The sequence below is a fragment of the Chelonia mydas genome, chromosome 14, assembly GCF_015237465.2.
Source record: "Chelonia mydas isolate rCheMyd1 chromosome 14, rCheMyd1.pri.v2, whole genome shotgun sequence".
NCBI lineage: Eukaryota > Metazoa > Chordata > Testudines > Cheloniidae > Chelonia > Chelonia mydas.
In genome coordinates, this window is record NC_051254.2 from 39401043 (window position 1) to 39422307 (window position 21265).

At 55.5% G+C, this 21265-nt stretch overlaps 2 protein-coding genes across 2 annotated transcripts; both read left to right on the forward strand.

The window, feature by feature from the left end:
* The first annotated feature begins 5142 nt into the window (after nucleotides 1–5142).
* On the forward strand, nucleotides 5143–9438 carry LOC102940333 (acetylcholinesterase-like). Its single transcript, XM_027830410.3, has 3 exons — nucleotides 5143–6650; nucleotides 7774–7940; nucleotides 9389–9438. Exons 1-3 carry the CDS (start codon nucleotides 5146–5148, stop codon nucleotides 9436–9438), a joined length of 1722 nt encoding a protein of 573 aa, XP_027686211.2. The 5' UTR covers nucleotides 5143–5145.
* Nucleotides 9439–12385: 2947 nt separating this feature from the next.
* LOC102940550 (acetylcholinesterase-like) lies at nucleotides 12386–16142 on the forward strand. The gene is made up of 3 exons (XM_037914214.2): nucleotides 12386–13872; nucleotides 15363–15529; nucleotides 15947–16142. The coding sequence occupies exons 1-3, from the start codon at nucleotides 12386–12388 to the stop codon at nucleotides 16009–16011; spliced, it is 1719 nt and encodes a 572-aa protein (XP_037770142.1). The 3' UTR covers nucleotides 16012–16142.
* Nucleotides 16143–21265: the final 5123 nt, after the last annotated feature.

A 21265-nucleotide genomic window follows, 5' to 3' on the forward strand; every position in this document is an offset into this window, starting at 1 on the left:
GCTCTCACTAATGATCGTGACCCAACCACGTGTTGTCAAAACCAGGATCTTGCCTGGAGCGGCTCTCACGAGCGAATGCAGAACGGGTAGGATTTCAAAGGAGCCCGACAGAAGTCAGCAGATATGACAGGGAGCACTGTATGGGTGCTGTCCCTGACAATCAGCGCTGTCCCCAATGTCCCAGTGTGCCACTAGGGGGCGCGATGCTGCAGGACAGTCTGCCTTGCACATGAGAAATAACTACACTTGGGATGAATCGATTTTTAACGGTAAATGTCTGTCGACATCGCCTCCATGGTAAACAGGTGCAAAAAATATTTCCACCGATAATCGTGGAAATTTACAGGTAGGCCAAGTAAGAAGAAACATAGAAATGTGGGACTGGAAGGGGCCTTGAGAAGTCATCAAGTCCAGCCCCCTGTGCTGAGGTAGGACCAAATAAACCTAGACCATCCCTGACAGGTCTTTGTCCAGTCTGTCCTTAAAAACCTCCAGTGAGAGATTCCATAACCTTAGCTGCAAGCCTGTTCCAGAGTTTAATTCCCCTGCTGCTTGAGGACACCGTAGATTTAAGGCTATTGACTTTGTATAGGTTGCCGTTTGACGTTGACCACTTGTGTTTTAACGGTTTAAAAGGCTTTACCTTTTTGAATCCCCGCATCCACTGTCATTAAATAATTACTGTTTGACACAACACCCCGTACCTTTGTGGAAAATTTTTAATGGATAGAAATAGAAAAATCTGGTTAAAGATAAAGATCGATATTCTCTGTCAACATTTTTTGTTTAAATCGAATTCAGCCAAAGTAATAAATAAGCAAATCACTGTCCCTGCTTTGTCTTTCAACATCCCCTTGCACTTTCACTCATCGGTAGGGTATGAACCCCGGTCTCCTGGCTAAATACCCCCTTTATATATTCCATTCTGCCTGCCTCTCTAAAATCCACTTCTGCTTTATTTGGACACAGAATTCCCCATTCGCTTCCTGGTACCCAGCTGCCCCACCCCAGAGGTGGCTGCAATTCAGGGATCGCAGCCCTTCCGTCCCTAGAAATCTCATGCTTAAGGTTAAGATTTTGGCACAGGGATCTTTATTAACATTCAAGGGCAGTAGATGGGCAATAAACCATAAATCATGGAAGTCGAAGCCCCGTGCTGTGGGGACTGACTGCCGAACCCCCACTGGCCATGGGGGACTGACAGCCGGAGCCCCACTGGCTGCAGGGGGGGGCTGAAGCATTGGCCCCACCTGCCACGATGGGTTGACAGAGCGTCACTGGCTGGGGCTGAAGCGGAAGTCATGGAGCTCTGTTAAAGTCATGGAATCCATGACCTCCGTAACCAAATCATATCCTTACTCATGCTGTTTACCCCCCCTGGATCTCTGTTTCCAAACCCCTTGGCTCCAGCCCAACAGTGCCATCCGGCTGGCCCAGATCCCCCTCCCACTGTGTTTGCAGAGCCGACCTGAGGATAAATATGCGCCGGTGGCTGGTTGCCTTTCTCAGCATCTGTGAGGCATCCAGTCAGCTTCAGCACCAGCCAATACCCTTCGCGCTCAGCACGAAACCCTGCAAGGGCCACGAAGCCGCGACTGCACCAAGGAGAGAAGCAAGTGAGTCTGAGCTGCCTGGGTCCCACCAGCTCCAACATGGGAGAGATAAGCTGCCCTGCCCGAGAGCCAGATCTCACCCCTAGGGCTATGATCATCTCACAGCATTCTTTATCAATTTCACTGCAGAGGTGCAGGGTGTGGGGGGGGAATCTGATCAATCACAGAAATGGAGGGAGCGGGTGGCCATGGGGATGGAGAGTGAGCTCACCCCCCTGCCCCCGCACTCACCCCCCCACACACACACACGCCCTGCAGCAGCTGCTGGGTCCAATTCCCCCACTCCGGGTGTTGGGACCTGGTACACAGGGTCACCACAGATGGAGACAGAGGGGCAGGTGGACCAAACCTGAGCGGCACTGCAGCCCCCTGTGCCAGGTTGTGAAGCCACTCGATTTGGGGGAGTTTCATGGACTTTAGTCAAATTCATGGTTTCCATCCCCTCCGTAGCCTTGCTCGCAGCTGCTGGGCTCACGGGTACAATTCCTGCAGACGTCATGCAAGGCAACCGGGCAGGACTCCTGGCTTCTATCCCCAGCTCTGGGAGGGGAGTGGGGATTAGTGGTTAGAGTAGGGGGATGGGCTCGGAGGCAGGACTCCTGGGTTCTAGTCCCAGCTGTAGGAGGGGAGTTGGGTCTAGCTGTTGGAGCAGGGTTGGTTGAGAGTCAGGACTCCTGGGTTCTCTCCTTGGCACCAGGAGGGGAGTGGAGTCTAGTGGGTTAGAGCCAGGTGCGGGGCTGGGAGCCAGGACTCCTGGGTTCTATCCTCAGCTCAGGCAAGGAGTGTGTAGATGCCCGTCCCAGCCTGTTAAACTTTGTCCCTGGCAGGAAGGGGACTCTTGACTGCAGTGGGGAACACAGCAAAGTGCACTGACACGGAGCTGGGGCCTCCGGAGTGCTGTGGCGGGGACAGACCAGAGGGTTGTATGTGCAAAAGGCGATCGATTCTGGTAACAGGAGCTCCCTCCTACTGTCTGTATTTGGATGGCTGGAGATGGATGGGCAACAGAACCCCTGTCCCGTTCCTTGTGCCAATGCTATTCCTGCCTGTGAACTATACGTACACACACAGCCAGATGAGGCAAGGAAAGTAAATGCTCCACTCTTTTCAAACCTGCCCCTCTCGGCAACATTTGACTCTTCTTCCCCCTGGCTCTTCTTCACTTTTCTGCTCTCCTCCATCTACCTTCACTCCTCTGTATGGCACCAACTCAGTTGACCACAACACCTCGTTGGTTAACCTGTCTATCCTAACCCCCTGAGGCAGGCTGCATTCATTTCTTGAGCACCCCCTTGCTGCCCCAGCATGGTACTGCCACTCTCTTTGGCTCCCCCCGCCCCCTGGGCAGGCTGCCAGCCTACTTCCATGGGTCTTCTGTGGCTCAGCCCTCTGGCCAGGCTACACAATCCAGAGCCTCCTTCTGGGGTGCAATGAACTCAGAATAGAGAAGTTTCTTGCCCTTCAGGGCCAGTTATGAACAAAATAGTTTCTTGCCCTTCTGTCACATTCCGGGGTGCGATCCAGACCAGTGGGGGGCTGTGTCACCACATGCCCTGCAACCTGGGGGGCCTTTTGCTACTGTAGCTCCCAACCTGGGTCCCTCACAATTCGCCTGCCAGCATGCATGTCACACCCTGAGTGTCCATGTATAGCCACAGCCCTGGTCCAGCAATCCTGACCCCAGCAGCCTGTCCACAAACGTCAGCCACACTCTGGATTCCACCAGCCTGGGTTACTACTTGCAGAGTGACCCCAACACACTCCTAGTCCTGAATTTTCCCCAAAAAACATGTGTTCTGCACTGTCCAGCCCTCTCCTGTACAGTTCAGGTATATCAGATCCATTGCTCCTCTAAGGGGATCAACATACAACAGCCTGCAACCTTAAAGAGAGTTACCCAAATGATCCACAACACTGGGTGAGTTTCAATTAAAGAATCAAACAAGTTTATCTAACTACAAAGAAACAGATTTTAAGTGATGAGGCATGAAGTCAGGAATGGCTACAACAAAGATAAGACACTTTCTAAACTTAACAAACTAGACTCAGGTCAAGGTGAAGTCCCTTACCACATCTGTTCAGTACATTGCTGACCAGACTCTCAGGCCAGGATCTGTTCCCAAAGCCCGATGGCTGTTTCTTTTGTCTTCTTAGATGAAAAGAGAGAGATGGATAGGGAGAGATACCACTGGGGTGTTTTTGCCCCTCGCTTTTATAGTTCAGTCACTCTCTGAAATGCATTTTTCTGAGCGTAATCCCTAGAAAAAATTCTTTCCAACTGAGAGCAAGGAGGCATGGAGTCTGGGAGTGGGGGAAGGAGGTTTCAGGCTGTTGCTTGCTAAGATCAGGTCTGTTTGTTCCTGCCCCGCACCCCGCTCCACTTCCTTACCAAAGAATGGCCACTTGACAGGTGATGGCCCCTCAGCTTTGATGACACCTGGCTGGGGTGTCACCTTGTCCTTTATCCTTGAGAAACAGGTCTACCCCCTCCCCAGACTTGTCTGAAAAACACCGGATTTCAGCTTATGTTCATAACTTTACACAGAATGTTGTTATACACATTTCACCATGACGTTATTGACCAGGGAGGTATTCGTTTTCAAATGATACCTCACATGGCATATTTTGCACAAAGGTTATTGCAATAGCGTGAAGGGTGTGAATGCAGGGGTGTATTCCGTCACACCTTCTAGGTTAAATCCCCTCTCAGGGACTGAACCAGCGGGGCTCCTTCTGAACACCAGCCACTGATGGTGGCCCAGCCTGGCCCACACTCAACTTGTGGGCTCACTCCACTAACTCCAACCAAGAACTGTCATGCTAGCAGCCAGTAGGTCCTTTAATTTCAGGCTGCTGGGTCTTGATGGGCCCTTGCTTATCCCCAGTCCTTCTAGCTGCTGGAGGACCAGGTGTCCAAAATGGCTGCCAGCTGGAAGGTCTAATATCACTGCTCTTTTCCTCTCAGAAAGCTGTTTCCTGGGCCAGGGTGCAGCAGAGTAGCAGGGCCTCCAGCCTGGGCCACAAAGACCTGACACCCCCTCCACAGGCCCTTGTTAACAACCTTCTTGTGCGTAAATCACAATAAGTAACCTAAACTAATGCACTTTTACTTCTCCTGCTAATCTTGACTTGCACCTAGCCCATCTCTGCCTTGCTCTTACACACCCACACACCCGCCAGGTGTTCTGACCTTCCAACAGTTGTTACACTTCTTACTGCTCTGTTTCTGTGGTTTGCTTCTTCATGCCCAGCTGGCGTTAACAGCACCCTCCTGACCCTCAGCTTCATCCTGCTATATTCACAGCCCAAGGATTTTATAAGTCAGACACACAAGCCAGTTATTGGATGTGCAAATGGTTGCAGCAAAGTCAAAAGTGCTGTATTATCAAAATCACACGCAAAAGGAAAAATTCCTGTATATTTTCTTATACTGTTATATATATAATATCCATGCCTCTTGCATTATTTAGTATATATTTGACTAACACAATTCATAACACAGTTCTCCAACACATCCCTTCCAGCTGCTGCTATGCTGGGACTCCTCCATGTGGTTCCCTCCCTGCTCCTCCTCTCCCTCTTGGGCCCCAGCTCTGGTTCCGATGACGACGGCACTGTGGTGCTCACCACCAGCGGCCCCATCCGGGGCAAGCGCCTCCCGGCCGGTTCTGGCACAGTGACAGCTTTCCTGGGCATCCCCTACGCCGAGCCCCCCGTGGGGGCCTTGCGCTTCCAGAAACCACTACCCCACCGGCCCTGGAACCACGTCCTGCAGGCCACCGGCTTCGGCAAGGCCTGCCACCAGCCTCCGCTTACTGGTTACCCCGATGCCGAAATTTTCTTCGTCAGTATGCCACAGTCCGAGGACTGCCTCTTCCTCAACGTCTGGGTCCCCCATCCCCGGCCTCCTGTGCCGGCCCCCGTCCTTGTCTGGATCCACGGCGGGGGGTTTTATATGGGTGCAACCTCTGTAGAGCTCCACAGTGGCCGCTTCTTAGCCGCCACCGAGAATGTGATCGTGGCCTCCATGAACTACCGGCTGGGGGCGCTGGGCTTCCTGTCCCTGCCCCCGGCCGCCCCGGGGAACGCCGGCCTGTGGGACCAGAGACTGGCGCTGCACTGGCTGCGGGACAACGCGGCCGCCTTCGGTGGGGACCCAGCCCACTTGATGCTCTTTGGCCAGAGCGCCGGGGCTGCGTCTGTCGGCTTCCACCTCCTCTCCCCGGGGAGCCGGCCCCTCTTCACTCGTGTCGCAATGCAGAGCGGAGCCCCGACAGCACCGTGGGCTTGGATTTCCCCCGCAAAGGCCAAGCAGAGAGGCCAGAGGCTGGGCCAGCTGCTGGGCTGTGCCGATGGTGACGACACCGCCCTGGTGGACTGCCTGCAGGGGAAGGAACCCGGGGAGTTCCCCAAACACGAGTTCTCCGTCTTGCAGTACCCGGATCTGATCGGGACGTCCTTTGGGCCAACACCAGATGGGGATTTCCTCCCTGATACACCACCAAGGCTACTCCAGGCCCAGCATGACCAGCCTATAATACCCATCCTGACTGGCATCACTGCCAACGAAGGCTCCTACTTGCTAAGGGGCAGTGTCCACAGCTTCAACCTGGAGAACGCCAGCTCCATCGGGTGGCATGAGCTGCTGAAACTGGTGAGGCTGATAGCGCCAGGGGCACCAGAAAAGGCCGTCCAGGACATGGCTCAGCGGTACAGCCAGGAGGGGGAGGAGCAGGGGGAGGCACAGTACCGATGGGCTATGGAACAAATCCTTGGTGACTATTCCGTTGTGTGCCCGGTAGCCGAGGTGGCTGGGCGAGAGGCGGAGGCTGGCAATCCCGTGTATGCCTACTACTTCACCCACCGCAGCAGCGGTTTGTCTTCACCTGAGTGGACGGGGGTGCCACACAGCTCTGATCTGCTCTTTACGTTTGGGACCCTGGCGTCCGTGAGAGGAGCCAACTACACGCACACGGAGGCTGAGGTGGGGCTGAGCCGCAGGGTGATGCAGTACTGGTCAGAATTCGCCAGGAGCGGGTAAGGGAATTCCCCAGAATCCTCTTGTGCCCCTGAGCCAGACCATGAGAGCCACTGTAACCCTTTGGCCAGGTGAACACAACATCCAGGAAAACCCGGCTCAATGCCATGGCAAGAAGGCGTCCCTGTGAAAAACAGTTAATCTATTTGGTGGAAGCCCCTGACCTAGAGCTGAACTTACTTCGGGGACGTAAAATCTGAGCCCCCTGATTCCTGGTTAGGGATAATTGCCTTCTTCCCTTATCAGGAGGTCGGTGATCCCATGAACACACCCGCTCTCATTAAAGGAAACATGTTTTTTAGCTAGTAGCCCATGATCTCAGAACTCTGCCTGCCCTTTCCCAGCCCTGCCACACAAACTCAGGGGATGTCTATGCTACGAAGACCATATGATCATGGCTCCGGCACCGTAGCTAGGCCGGGGTCACCCCATAGTGTAGACACGGCCTACCTCGAGGAAAGGGGATTTTCCATCGGTGTAGGAACAGCGCCTCCCACAGCCACAACCACTGCATTCACAGCACCATCCTTCTACCAACACTGGGAGTTGGGTCGGCACAGCTTCCTCAGTCAGCTATGGCAGACTAACTTTTAGGGCTTAGATAACGGAAAACAGTGGCCATCGTTCATGGGTGGCACGTGAACCGCTGGCTGGGGGAGGGCAGCCCCCCCAGCCCTGCCCCTTCAACCCAAGGCCGTGCCCCTTCTGCACCCCCCACTGCAGCCCACAGCTCCCCCAGCCTATGATACCCACCACCCATGCCGTCATTCCTAGGAGCAGTCTCACTTGATGCAATGGCTGTAGGCCAATGGCAGCCATCATAACCTAGGGCAGCCTGTGGCTTCAACCTTGAGAACAACTGGAGACAGCAGCCATCTTTATAAAGGGCAACCTGTGGCATCGCCCCATGTGAGGAGACGGGAGGTAGCCACCATCTTAACGGAGGGCAGCCTGCGGCTTCACTCTCCTTAGGAACAACAAGGGATGGTAGCCATTTTGGAAAAGGGCTAGACTTTGCAACTTTAATGACCCCTCGGTCTGGGATGTCAGATTCCAGCAGGAGCATGTTCCCATCCCTGCCCAGGCCTGGTACTAACCTCTGTGGGGCGTGTTTCTTCCCAGGAATCCCACAGGGGCAGGGAACAGCAGGGAGCAGTGGCCCCACTATGACCCCACGGAGCAGAACTTCTTCCGCATTGGCATGGAGCCGCCCCAGGTCAAGGGGCCATCGCCTGCCCGGCACTGCAAGTTCTTGGCGTGGCTGACCAGAGTGCAGCCGAACGCCAAAGGTGAGCAGTAGTGGGGTGAGAAGACAGCAGCTGTAGAGGGGAAAGGCCCTGTGACCACCCCCCCACCCCTCTGAGCCAGCCAGTCCCCCCTCCGCACTGGGCCTCGATCAGAGCCAGTGCCCCCAAAGGGGAAGGGCCTCATATCTGAGTCCCCTTACCCCATGGGGACATGGGATGTCACACCTCCACGGCGTGTCTTCCCAAGAGTCAAAACTTGCTTGCGCGCTAAAGAACTTTGGAAGACTACGTACCAGCGCCACCTAGTGGTGCTTCCTCTTTGGCCTTTTTCTTCTCTTCGTATCCCCCCAAAAGCGTGATTTTGTCCCCGGAGTGAGGGTGCCCTCCCTTTCCCCGCCCCATGGTTCATTCGCCGGTGTCTTGTCTCCTGAGTTAACTTCAAATCCTCATGTGGACGCTGTACGTAAGTGGGGCTTCGGTTACTGGGGCACCGAGATAGACAGGTGAATAAGCCATCCTTTGTCCGGCAGAACTCTACTTTTCCCTTTGTCTCCAAAACATATTTTCAGTACTTAAACACAGCTCCTTAAACATCCGCCGTACATACCTCTCGTAATGATTACAGGGCTTGGGATCACAGAAGCTTCACGTGGCGGAGTTTATGGACAAATACCGTGACAGCAGGGTGTTAGGTGTAGTGAGTTTCTCAGGCCTGTCAGAAGTGGCTGTTACAGAACAGTAAAATATTTGCCAGCTGGGACCAGCTCTGTGTCAGCATGACAGGATGGATCCAAAAATAGTGGGAGCTAGGGGCCAGTAAGGGCGAGGAAGAGAAAGAAGGTGATGAAAGAATGAAACGCAGCTGGGTTCTGGGGAGGGGCCCGGCCGCTGTGTAACAAGGGAATGAAGGAGAAACCAATAGACACTGGGAATCCTGTGTGCCACTGGCCTCTTATGGGAGGCAGAACAGAACTTTCCATGTTGGACACTGGCATTCACAGCTACTTGGAAACACGGGAACTCCAGCAGGACAGCATCCCCTACTGGTAGAATGTAGCATTTCGGTCTGAACGGACTGCGAGGGGACAGTGCCCCCCCTACTGAGTCCCCACCCTGCTCCCTGCAGCACAGCGCCCCCTAGGGCCACACCAGGGTCAGCACTGCCTGCGAGGGGACAGCGCCCCCTGCTGATCCCCCACCCTGCTCCCTGCAGCACAGTGCCCCCTAGGGCCACATCAGGGTCAGCACTGCCTGCGAGGGGACAGCGCCCCCTGCTGAGCCCCCGCCCTGCTCCCTGCAGCACAGCGCCCCCTAGGGCCACAGCAGGGTCAGCGCTGCCTGCGAGGGGACAGCGCCCCCTGCTGAGCCCCCGCCTTCCAGCACCTAGGCTTTGGCTGCAGGTTTCCCATCCTGTTTTCAGCCAGACCAAACCCTGCTCAGGCTGAGTTTATCCCGACTGCTGTTAACCCCCCTCGCTGTGTATCCCACAGGACAACGCCGAAGAAGTCTAGGGCTCAGGAAGCGGCGCATGAGGAACTGAGCAATTACAATTCCCCTGCCGGGGGTTCCCGACCTCCTTGCAGATGAGAGCTTCCACTTCCTGTTAGCGCCTGCGGCAGCTGCTGATTTATTAATCCCACCACTGATAAACCCCTCGGGCATCGCCGGACTAAACCGACCCCTGCAGCCTCCCGGTGCATTAAAGCATATTCAATCTACAGACACTGCCCTGGTGTGCGAGATTGGTTAGCTGCTCCTAAGCAGTGGGGAGGGAAAGCGAGAGAGCGTGTGTGTTGGGGGCTGGGAGGTCTGTGTCGAGATAACAGGGGGCACAGATTGCACGGGGAGGTGAATGATGCTCTGGGGTTTCAACAGTTCACACGCCCAACCCAGAGCCAGAAATAGAACCCAGGAGTCCTGGCTCCCAGCCTGTCCTGCTCTAACCACTAGACCGCCACTCCCCTCCCAGAGCTGGGGATAGAACCCAGGAGTCCTGGGTCTCATCCCTCTGCTCTAACCCCTAGACCCCACTCCTGTCTATGCTGGTGCTCAGTGGACAGTGGGGAAGAGCTGGAGTCTCAAAAAATCAGTGTTTTATTGATGACAAGTTGCAGGCCATTATACAAGACAAGCCACAGGGACAGTTCCTGCCTGGCCAGTTGTCACCCCGCACATGCCAGGGAGGTGGTGGAGGCTTCTTTGTATCCCAATATACAGAGACAGGGGCCAGAAGGGGAAAGGCCCCATGTCCCACTCCCCACCGCCCCGGGGGCCTGGATTCTATATTTGCCATTGCTCCCAGGAGATGCATTTCCAAGCAGGGTTTGATGCGCCGAACCTGGCTCTCCAGCGCAGACGTCAGCTCACGCATGCACGAGTTACACGCAGCGTGGTTGAACCCTGTGAAGCCCTAACCCTCTCCCCGATCCTTCCCCACAAGCTGCTGGAGCAGGGAGTCGATCCTTCACCCCAACTGCCGCTGGGGCAGCCGCTCTGCCGTGTACTGCCTGGGGCAGAAAACATATTCCCCAAGGTCTTTCCAATGAGGCCTGCCCCCCACCACTCCCCCCAGCATCAATGAACCCCCGATGCTTCCCACACCCCCCACTAAGTCATGGGAGGTGAACTCGGCCTTCCCAGCTCCTATGCAATTCCGTGACTCCTAAACCATTACGTTACCTTCCCGTGTACTCAATGGCTGCTGTGCCCCACCCCAGAGGCGGCTACATCTCGGTGCCGATGGAGCAATGTCCGAGCAGCACTGCTGGGTGGATGTGATTCATTGCCCCACCCCAGAGGTGGCTGCATTTTAGCCAGCGGAGCCTTTCCGCTTTGCCTCGAAGTCTTCGGCCCCTGCCCTGGACTCCCTCCGGCTGGCCCATGCCCCCCTTCTCCCTGCATGAGCTGAGCTCAGCAAGGTCATTGCTCTCCGGATCAATAAACCACGGGGGCCGTAAGTCTCTGGGTTGGAGCCGTCCAGTCGGATCCATCATCCCCCATTCGCTGAACCGTGAGCCGCAGTGAGAGCCACGAAGCGGCGACTGCACTGGGGGGACGGACAGGTGAGTCTGTGCTGCTGCTGGTCCCCCTAGCTCCAAGACGGGGAGAGAGGGTCAAGGGAGGGAATGGTGCGGCATCGGGGGCTGGATCTGGGATCTGCCCTGCGAATTACCCGTCCAATACGCCATTTCTCAGACCCCACACCAAGAGCTGGGGATAGAACCCAGGAGTCCTGTCTCCCAGGACCCCCCTCCCCGCTCTAACCACTAGACCCCACTTCCCTCCCAGAGCCAGGGATAGAACCCAGGAGTCCTGACTCCCAGCCCCCACTGCTCCGAGACTCCACTCCCCTCTTTGCTCGTGCTCAATGGACAGCAAGGAAAAGCCATATTCTCCAGGATGCCCATGAAAATCAGTGGTTTCTTGATGACAGTTGCAGGTCCTTATACAATACAAGCCGCAGGGACAGGTTCCTTCCCCGGCCAGATGGCAGTGCACATGACAGTCACCCCACACACACCAGTGGATGAGTCTTCTTTCTACCCCAATATACAGAGACAGGGGCAGGGGGATCTGGGCCGGGATCGGAGCCAGCATCCCCTGGAGGGGAAAGGCCCCATGTCCCATTCCCTGCCCCCGAACCCAGCCAGTCCCCGACCTTGGGTCTGGATTCTATATTTCCCGTTGCTCCCAGGAGATGCATTTCCAAGGAGGGTTTGATGCTCCGAACCTGCCTCTCCAGTTCTGACTCCCAGCCCCCATTGTCTAACCCACTCGGCCCCACTCCCCTGCCAGAGTTCGGGCTAGAACCCAGGATGCCCGACCCCCCAACCCACTAGATCCTGTGCCCATCCCCACAGATGCTGCAGCTTCCTCCCCAGGTCTGGACCACCTGTTTGTCACTGTCCCCCCATTCCCTCTGCCCTGTCTTCTTGTTCTGCTCTCTGCTGCCTTGGTCCGTGTCTCGGGTCTCACAGCTCAGGGGTACAATTTGTGTAGCCACTGTGTGAGATGACCATGAGCCGGACTCCTGGGTTCTATCCCCACCTCTGGCAAGGGAGTGGGGTCTCATGGGTTAGAGCAGTGGGGGCTGGGAGTCAGGACTCCTGGGTTCTATCCCCAGCTCTGGGAGGGGAGTGGAGTCTAGGGGGTTAGAGATGGGCAAGATGGGGTCTACCGGTAGGGGAGTGTGATGGTTGCCCTCCTGTCCAGACGTGTTCTCCCAGGGCAGGAAGGGCGCTCTCACCTGCAGTGAGGTGAAGGACATACCATAGTGAGCTCAGCAAAAGACTCAGTGTATTAGGGTGACTGACCGGCAGGGCTGTATTTGCTCAAGGGGCTCAAGGACAGCAAAGGAAACTTCCTGCCCCCATCTATTGGTGGAGGGCTTGGATCAGATGAGGACTGGCAATGGCTGAAGGGGAAAGGCCCTATGGCTCTTCCCCTGTAACTCCCTCTGGTGGGGTGTTTCCTTTCCAGCTGCCGCAATGCTGGGACTCCTCCCCTGCCTGCTCCTTCTCTCCCTGCTGGGCCCCGGCTCTGGCTCCGATGACGACGGCACCGTGGTGCTCACCACCAGCGGCCCCATCCGGGGCAAGCGCCTCCCGGCCGGCTCCAGCTCAGTAACAGCATTCCTAGGCATCCCCTACGCCGAGCCCCCCGTGGGAGCCTTGCGCTTCCAGAAACCACTTCCCCACCAGCCCTGGAGCCATGTCCAGGAAGCCACCGACTTCGGCAATGCCTGCCACCAGCCTCTGTTTACTGGTATCCCTGAGGCTGAGGTCTGGTCACCCAAAACACCGCTGGCTGAGGACTGCCTCTTCCTCAACGTCTGGGTGCCCCATCCCCGGCCCAACCGGACAGCCCCTGTCCTTGTCTGGATCCACGGTGGGGGGTACATTTCTGGCTCTGCCTCTCTCAGCGTCTATGATGGGCGCTTCTTAGCCGCTACCGAGAACGTGATCGTGGCCTCCATGAACTACCGGCTGGGGGCGCTGGGCTTCCTGTCCCTGCCCCCAGCCGCCCCAGGGAACGCCGGCCTGTGGGACCAGCGCTTGGCACTGCGCTGGCTGCGGGACAACGCGGCCGCCTTCGGTGGGGACCCAGCCCGCGTGATGCTCTTCGGCGCGAGCGCCGGTGGTTCCTCAGTCGGCTTCCACCTCCTCTCCGCAGGGAGCCGGCCCCTCTTCACCCGCGCTGTGCTACAGAGCGGAGCCGCCACCGCACCGTGGGCTTGGATTTCACTTAAGGGGGCCAGGGAGAGAGGCCGGAGGCTGGGCCAGCTGCTGGGCTGCGCCGATGGTGACGACACCGCCCTGGTGGGCTGCCTGCTGGGGAAGGAACCCGGGGAGTTCCCCAAACACGATAACTCCATCTTGCGCAGCAAGGAGATGCTGATGATGGTCTTTGTGCCAACACCAGATGGGGATTTCCTCCCTGATACACCATCAAGGCTGCTGAGGGCTGGGCAGAGCCAGCCTATGCCCATCCTGACCGGGTTCTCCGCCAATGAAGGCGGCTACTTGTTAAAATTCAGTCCTCTTGACTTCAGCCTGGAGAACATCAGCCACATCGGCTGGGAGGAGCTGCTGCAGGTGGTGAGGCTGACAGTGCCAGGGGTCCCAGAAGAGGCCATCCAGATCGTGGCACGGCGGTACCTCCAGGAGAGGCAGGATGAGGCACGATACTTATGGGCCATGGATCAATCCACCGGTGACCACCTCTTTGTGTGCCCGATAGCTGAGGTGGCTGAGCAAGAGGCGGAGGCCGGCAGTCCTGTGTACACCTACTACTTCACCCACCGCAGTCCCGGCTTGTCTATACCGGAGTGGATGGGGGTGCCACACAGCTCCGAGATGCCTTACCTCTTCGGGACCCTGACGGCCATGTGGGGCGCCAACTACACTCTCACGGAGGCCGAGACCGGGCTGAGCCGCAGGGTGATGCGGTACTGGGCAGAGTTTGCCAGGAGCGGGTGAGGGAATCCCCCAGAATCCTCTCATGTCCCCTGAATCCTAACAGCCCAAAAAGCAGCCCCAGTGATCAAACCAGAACAGCGAGTGTCCCCCTTGAGCCAGTTGTCCACAACGTGGTCTGACAGCCAAGTCTCCAAAGAGTTCCTTTTTAAATATAGAAACCAGTTCAACTTCCACCCCCGGCTAGAGAAAGAACTAAATTTTTATGAGGGAGACAAAATTTTAAACATGATGATTCATAGTTAGTAACAGCCCCTTTCCTTTTTCACGTAGGAATTTTGAAAACACAACAACACAATTGCATTCCTCCAGGAAAATTAGCAGTTTAGAAAACAGCTTCTCTTCCCTTGCCTAACCCCAACAATGGCAAAGCTACAAACCTCAACCACCCAAAAACCACCACCACCACAAATGTTTTTGTTCTTGGCTCCTGACTACCCAAAGTGGGTCCACTGACTCCCAGATTAGGGCTAGCCACTTTCCCCATTATTGAACCACCACGAGTTCTCACACTTGCCACCCCATTCGCATCTCTCCAGTCACCTGGCCAAGGTGAAACAGATTGTGATCATCAAATACAGGGAACCTCCCAACTTTGCAGCTTTGGGCATTGCATGGCACTCCTTGGACATCTATGCAAATTATACCTGCAGCCCCTCCCTCTTCTCCATTTACTCAAAGTGGGAGCCAGGAAGCTGCATATGCAAATCAGCTCAGCAGCAGGTAGAAAGGCGGCCTCCATTACCCCACTTCACCTCCAGAGGGAGCCAAAGAGCTGCTGTTACCACAGGCCAGCCCAGCCGTCTTCGCTATGGGCAATCTGACTGCTACTTGCCTAGGAGGCAGGCAGAAGGAGGCCATCTTAACTGTGGGCAGCCTCTGGCTTCTCTCACTCTAGGAACAATAGGAGGTGATTGCCATCTTTTCTATAGTCAGCCCGCCCTGCAAGTGCTGTAGGCGAATGGCAGCCATCATAACTCAGGACAGCCAGTGGCTTCAATCCCATTGAGAACATTAGAAGGAAGTGGCCATCTTTAGTTAGGGAAGCACATGGCTTTCTCCTGTTTGGAAGGACAAGAGACAGCGGACATCTTAACTGAGGGCAAACTGTGGCTTCAGCCTCTTTCCCAGCCCAGATCTGTGCCCCCATGTTTCCCCACCACTGCAGTGTCCTTCCCTCTGCCTCTATGTTGCTCTGCTCCCCACACTGCCTACCCTATGTCTGAGAGCACAAAAGGAAAGCCATCTTCACTGAGGGCAGCATGTGGCTTCAGTCTCATAGAGAACAATGGCACCATGAGTATTAGTCCATTTGAGAAGAACAGGAGGCTGCAGCCATCTTCACTGAGGGTGGCCATTTTGGAAAGACTTTGCGGGTTGACTCCCAATGACTCCTGCATCTGGGATGTCAGACTCCAGCTGGAGCACATTCCCATCCCCGCCCAGGTCCAGTATTAACTTCCACGGGACGTGTTGAATTTCCCCCCAGGAACCCCACAGGGTCAGAGGGCAGCGAGGAGCAGTGGCCCCTCTACAACTCCAGGGAGCAGAACTTCGTCCGCATCAGCACAGAGCCGCTCCAGGTCAAGGGAACATCGCCCACGCAGCACTGCGGCTTCTTAGCATCGGTGCTCAAAGAGAAGCCAAGCCCCACAGGTGAGTAGAGTAGGAGGATTGCAGCGTTACAGGGGAAAGGCCTCATGTCACATTCCCCATCCCCCTGAAGCAGCCAGTGCCCCCATCCTGGGGCCAGATTGGAGCTGGCACACCTTATAGGGAAAATTCCCTGTGTGCCATTCCCTGCCCTCCCAAGCCAGCCAGTCCCCTAGATCTGAGGATGGATTACAGCTGACGTCCCCTAGAGGGGAAAAGCCTTGTGTCCCATTTGCTGCTTTTTATGTGAACATGGGATGATCCTCTGGCCTCCTAGAGGGTCAGACACCTGTGGGGAGTTCTCTCATCCCCTGAAGTCACCAGAACCCACGTGCTGTGGGGCAGCCCCAAACTCAAGCACAATTTGTGGTTGTTTGGGCCTTTTCAGTGGGAGAATGACATCTGCATTTCCTCCCCCAGCTGAGACCCACAGAACTGCTGAACCCTCAAGGAAGAAGGAACACGAGGAAGAGAAGGAGAACTGAGCCCCATGAGGAAGCCAGGACCTGCAGCATCAAATCCCAGATGCCTACCACCAGCTGAGCAAAGGGAGTAATTCGCTCAGCTGGAAGTCAGTAGACGGCTGCTGTAGTAATTCATCTGGCCACTAGATGGAGATAAGAAAAGGAGGACTTGTGGCACCTTAGAGACTAACAAATTTATTTGAGCATAAGCTTTCGTGAGCTACAGCTCACTTCATCGGTTGCATCCGATGCTCAAATAAATGTATTAGTCTCTAAGGTGCCACAAGTCCTTTTCTTTCTCCAGGCATGTTTCCTTGCAGTATGTCATTCTGCCATTAGATGTCGCTGTGTTCAGCATATCGCTCCAGCCAATGTGGTGTCCCTGAGAAACAAGAGAGTCAGCTCTGGACTGAGAGCTGTGTAGAGGCCTGTTTGGGTCAGTACCTGCTTTCTTTAATAAATGCCTTCTGTTATTATTATTTATTATGTGCATCACCAAGTGAGATAGAAGAACCCAGGAGTCCTGATTGCTAGCCCCCTCCAGCCCAGTAGGCCCCACTCCTCTCCCGAAGCCATGGATAGAACCCAGGAGTCCTGACTTCCAGCCCCCCGCCACGCACACACACTCCAATCATTGTACATTGTGGAGTGACACCACTTTTCCCCTCCTGATGTTCTGTCAGTTTGGCTGGGTTACCCCAGACGTCTCTGTGGCCGAGCAGAGATCTGGTGGGTTGCTGACCCGAGACGTGCCAGGAAAGTGGCTTATGCATGACTGAGAGGACCCAGGGCTGTGATTCATCCTCTTTCAGTGGCACTGCGGGGGTTGTTCACTCTGGGTTGACTCAAGCTCCTGGTGGAAAAGCTGCCTGTATTGAGCACGTAACCCCTGGCATGGCAGGCAGAGACCGGCGATCCCCATCCATACCTCTGAGTCCTCCAAGGAGAGCTCCCCCTCCTCCAGGGATACTAATTGACAGGGCGGTTTCCAGGGCAGCTGCATGCATGCATTTGAGCCAACTCATTAGACGGAAACCGACACCACACCAAGGGGCTGATTTCAGCATCTTCAACACTCATTTGTCCACCCCAGAGGAAAGGGGGCTGGGAGCTGGGTCTTATCGTTGGCTCTCAAAGGGGAGTGGAGGAGCTGGGAGTCAGGACTCCTGGGTTCTTTTCCCAGCTCTGGAAGGGGAGTGGGATCTAAGGGGTTAGAGCCAGGGGGGAGGGGCTGGGAGTCAGGACTGCTGGGATCTATCCCAGCTTTGGGAGGGGAGTGGGGTCTAGTGGTAAGAGCAGGGGGTGTCCGGAAGCCAGGACTTCTGGGTTCCATTCCAGGTCTGAGAGGGGTGTGGGGTCCAGTGGATTAGTGCAGGGGGGGCTGGGAGCCAAGACTCCTGGGTTTCTATCCCCAGCTCTGAGAGAGGAGTGGGGTCTAGTGGTAAGAGCAGGGGGCTGGCAGTCAGACCCTAGGCATGCTGGGCTTCTCTGAGCCAGGACAGGTGCTGGGTGCAGGGAGAACAGAGGGCTTAGATGGGAAAGACACACACTCTTGACTGATCACAGGGGGGCTGGGAACTGGCATTATCCTTCTGTGCTGACGTGGCCAGCCATGCAGGGAGCATCACCCGGCGGGGGTGCTGGCTGGAGGGACAGAGCAAAGCCATTTCATAGTAGCTGCCTACACAAAGAACAATCACTGCTGGGCACGGATCAGTCTCCACAGCTAGATTCAGTGGGGGACTGGAAACCCGGACTCCTGGGTTCTCTCCCTGGCTCTGGAAGGGGAGTGAGTCTAGCAGATAGAACCAGGGATGGAACTGGTGTATTCAGGGTCTTTATTTTATATTTTATCTCCAGGCATCAGGGTCAGCACTCACTGCGAAGGGAGAATGCCCCCTACTGAGCCCCCACCCCAATCCCTGCATCACGGCGCCCCCTAGCACCACAGAGGGGTTGCCACTGAGTCAATAGCAGGTAAATATGAGGGAGGCAGTGTCCTAATTCCCTCATGAACAGATCAAGCCGAACCCATTAACTGTGAGAACAAAGTGTTTGTCCTTATTTATGCCAGTTCAACAGGATCCATTCCACCTCCGCACAGGGTATTTATAGCTTCGTCGATTCATATATTCCAAGGCCAGAAAGAGCCATTGAGATCATCCAGTCTGACCCCCTGTGTGACACAGGGCAGAAAACTGCCCCCCACAATAATTCCTACAGCAGATCTCAGATGGTGAGGTTACATATCGGAAATATATTTCTTGGCTGATGCTATTTTGTTTACAAATGAGGATAAAAGTCTTGCCAAAAACCAATGGTAGGCCTAGGACAAGAACCCAGAATCCTCGTTTCCCCTGCTCTAACCACTATGTCCCACTCCACACCCAAAGCCAGGGATGGAACCCAGGACTCTTGGGTTCCGACCCCAGCTTTGGGAGGGGAGTGGACTCTAGTGGTTAGAGGTGGGGGAGCTGGGAGTCAGGACTCCTGGGTTCCATCCCCAGTTCTGGGAGGGGAGGGGAGGGGAGTCTAGTGGTTAGAGGCGGGGGAGCTGGGAGTCGGGACTCCTGGGTTCTATCCTCAGCTCTAACCACTAGACTCCACTCCCCTCCCAGAGCTGAGGATAGAACCCAGGAGTCCCGACTCCCAGCTCCCCCGCCTCTAACCACTAGACTCCCCTCCCCTCCCCTCCCAGAACTGGGGATGGAACCCAGGAGTCCTGATTCCCAGCTCCCCCACCTCTAACCACTAGAGTCCACTCCCCTCCCAAAGCTGGGGTCGGAACCCAAGAGTCCTGGCTCCCAACCTCCCCCACCCCAGCTTATTAGACCCCACTCCACTCTCACTGTCAGGGAGAAAATCCAGGAGTCCTGACTCCCAGCCTCCTGCTGAATGTATCCCTGGTGGGGGTAGGGTGGGTGTTGCTTCTGGGCAGCGGCTCTTCTCTGTGTGGGAGTCCACCTGGTAATCTCCTTGGACATCAGCCACAGTCCAGTGCATCCCGTCTCATTGTCCTCCACCCCCACCCCAGTGAGTGATCTGGGGGGGGTTGGCCCTCAGGGGATTGTGGGAGGATAAAGCCAGCCCTGAGCCCACCTGCGATCAGCCAGGAATCTGCATCTCCACCAGCTGAGAACTCTCCACTCCCCTGACCCAGCACTTGCCTTGATCCAGAGGAGCCCAGCATGGCCCGGACTCTGCTCCTCGCAGCCTCTGCCCTGCTCTGCCTCATGCTAGGGGGTAAGCGCCATCTCGGGCTGTGGGGGGTGCGGGGGGGGGGGCGGGGAATTCCACTACCGTGTGAAATATACAGAGCTGCTTCTGCTGTGGGGGACCCCTCTCTCCTCCTCTGGCTGGAGATAGAACCCAGGAATCCTGACACCCAGCCCCCCTGCTCTAACCCACTAGACCTCATCTCCCCTCTAGAGCTGGGGATAGAACCCAGGAGTCCTGGCTCCCAGCTCCCCCTGATGTAACTGCTAGATCCCACTCCCCTCCCAGAGCCAAGCCCCAGAGGTTGCAGTAGGGGAGGCCAGTGGTGGGCCCTGCTGGGGAGCACTCCTCTGGGGGGACGTCTGGGTGACAGTTGGGCGGCCACAGCCTGATGGGTGCTCATCTCTCGTGTCCCTCCGCAGCTGACGCCCTGCGCTGCCGGCTCTGCAGCTCCTTGCAGCCAGGGATGCCCTGCATGCCCCGGAAAATGAGCTGCAACTCCCACCCTCCCAAGGAAGCCTGCCTCTCCGTCACCATCTCCTACGGTAAGGACCCAGGCATTCGGCTGCCCTTGTCTCCTTTCTCCAATAGTGGCTCTGCTGGCACCCATCCAGAGGCAAGAGCCTCCCCCCGCTCACTTCTGTCTAAAACTCTTACTCCCCCCACCCCGCTTCACACCCCTCACCTTATCCCCCACCCACATCTGAGCGGAGGTGGTTAGCTCCACCCACAGTGTTGGCCACACCCACTCAAAACCAATAAGCCACACCCCTTTCCTCCTTGGGCTATTATTGGCCTCTCACCTTCCACTGCTGGCCCATCAGTGTCTGAGCTGGCCCTGCCCCCTCTATTCGCCGCACCCACCTAGAGGCCGTAGGCATGGCTGGCATTATCTGGACCACAGCCCATGGCATAACTTTAAACTGCATCCCATCCCCCCACCCTCCCTGGCCCTTCCTTATAGGACCCCCGTGGCTCCACCTCCTTTGCCCCCAGCCAATCAGCACCTCCACTTTTCCATGCCCCCTAGGTGGCGCTGTGATCTTTCTCTCCCCCTCCAATAACCTCCCTTCCTCCTGCACACATTAGGACACCTTGATCCCACACCTTGATCCCACCTTGATCTGCACGTGATGGAATCCAACCCCTGAACCCCACATGCTGCTAAGCCTCCTACTCCTGATCATTGTTTCCCACTCCGGCTCTCTCAGGCACACTCCCAGGTGCACCCCATCTCCTACACCCATGCTGGCAGTGGGGACCCTGCAGGTCGTCTGCCGAGGCCCCGAAACCAGTGTCTCTGCCCTACCCAGCCTCTCAGTTACTCAGACACATTCTCTCCAAGTCCACCTCAATGGCAGAGCTATGGTTTCTCTAACACACACACGCACACACACTTATTTTCATCTAGGCTGACTCCTGTATAACTAAGCTTGGCAGACTTCAATTTTTATTTTTTTATAATTTTGACACCTAATATCAATGTTTATTTTTAAGCATTTTTATATCTATTTAAATTTTCACAAGTTGTGCAAAATTTGGGGGTTTCAACATTTTTTTTCCAATTTTTTTGTTTTAAATTTTCACAATTGCAGGTAATCGGGGTGGAGGGGGGCGGCGTCAGACAATAAGAGGGGGGTTGGACAATAATTATTTCCTGACAGTAGATGTTGAGATTTGAAAAACTAAAGCTTTTATAACCCATAAAATACAAATTATCAACATCACATATCGAAATGTATAATGGAAATAGCCTTAAAGCAAACTCTGATAAGCAGCATTGGAAATGTATTTTGTCGGTTTACGTGTGTGTGGTGAAATGGACATTTACTGATAAAAATAGAGTCTTTCCAAACCTACACATAACAGAGCCTGTGTTGTTCACCCCATGCTCTGAACCTCCGATGGCTAAAAGCTGGGACTCGATGACCGGAGATGGATCACCTGATAATCGTCCTGTTCCGGTCATTGCCTCTGAAGAATCTGCTGCCAGACACTATAGGAAGACAGAAGACTGGGCTAGATGGACCATTGGGCAGACCCAATATTGCCGTTCTTA

What these genes read in the sequence shown, in the direction of transcription:
- LOC102940550 (XM_037914214.2), top strand. Translation starts at nt 12,386, where the DNA reads ATGCTGGGACTCCTCCCCTGCCTGCTCCTTCTCTCCCTGCTGGGCCCC. An exon ending in GCAGAGTTTGCCAGGAGCGG is followed by an intron (nt 13,873 to 15,362) that starts GTGAGGGAATCC and finishes ATTTCCCCCCAG; the next exon opens with GAACCCCACAGGGTCAGAGG. An exon ending in AGAGAAGCCAAGCCCCACAG is followed by an intron (nt 15,530 to 15,946) that starts GTGAGTAGAGTA and finishes TTCCTCCCCCAG; the next exon opens with CTGAGACCCACAGAACTGCT.
- LOC102940333 (XM_027830410.3), top strand. Translation starts at nt 5,146, where the DNA reads ATGCTGGGACTCCTCCATGTGGTTCCCTCCCTGCTCCTCCTCTCCCTC. An exon ending in TCAGAATTCGCCAGGAGCGG is followed by an intron (nt 6,651 to 7,773) that starts GTAAGGGAATTC and finishes GTTTCTTCCCAG; the next exon opens with GAATCCCACAGGGGCAGGGA. An exon ending in AGTGCAGCCGAACGCCAAAG is followed by an intron (nt 7,941 to 9,388) that starts GTGAGCAGTAGT and finishes TGTATCCCACAG; the next exon opens with GACAACGCCGAAGAAGTCTA.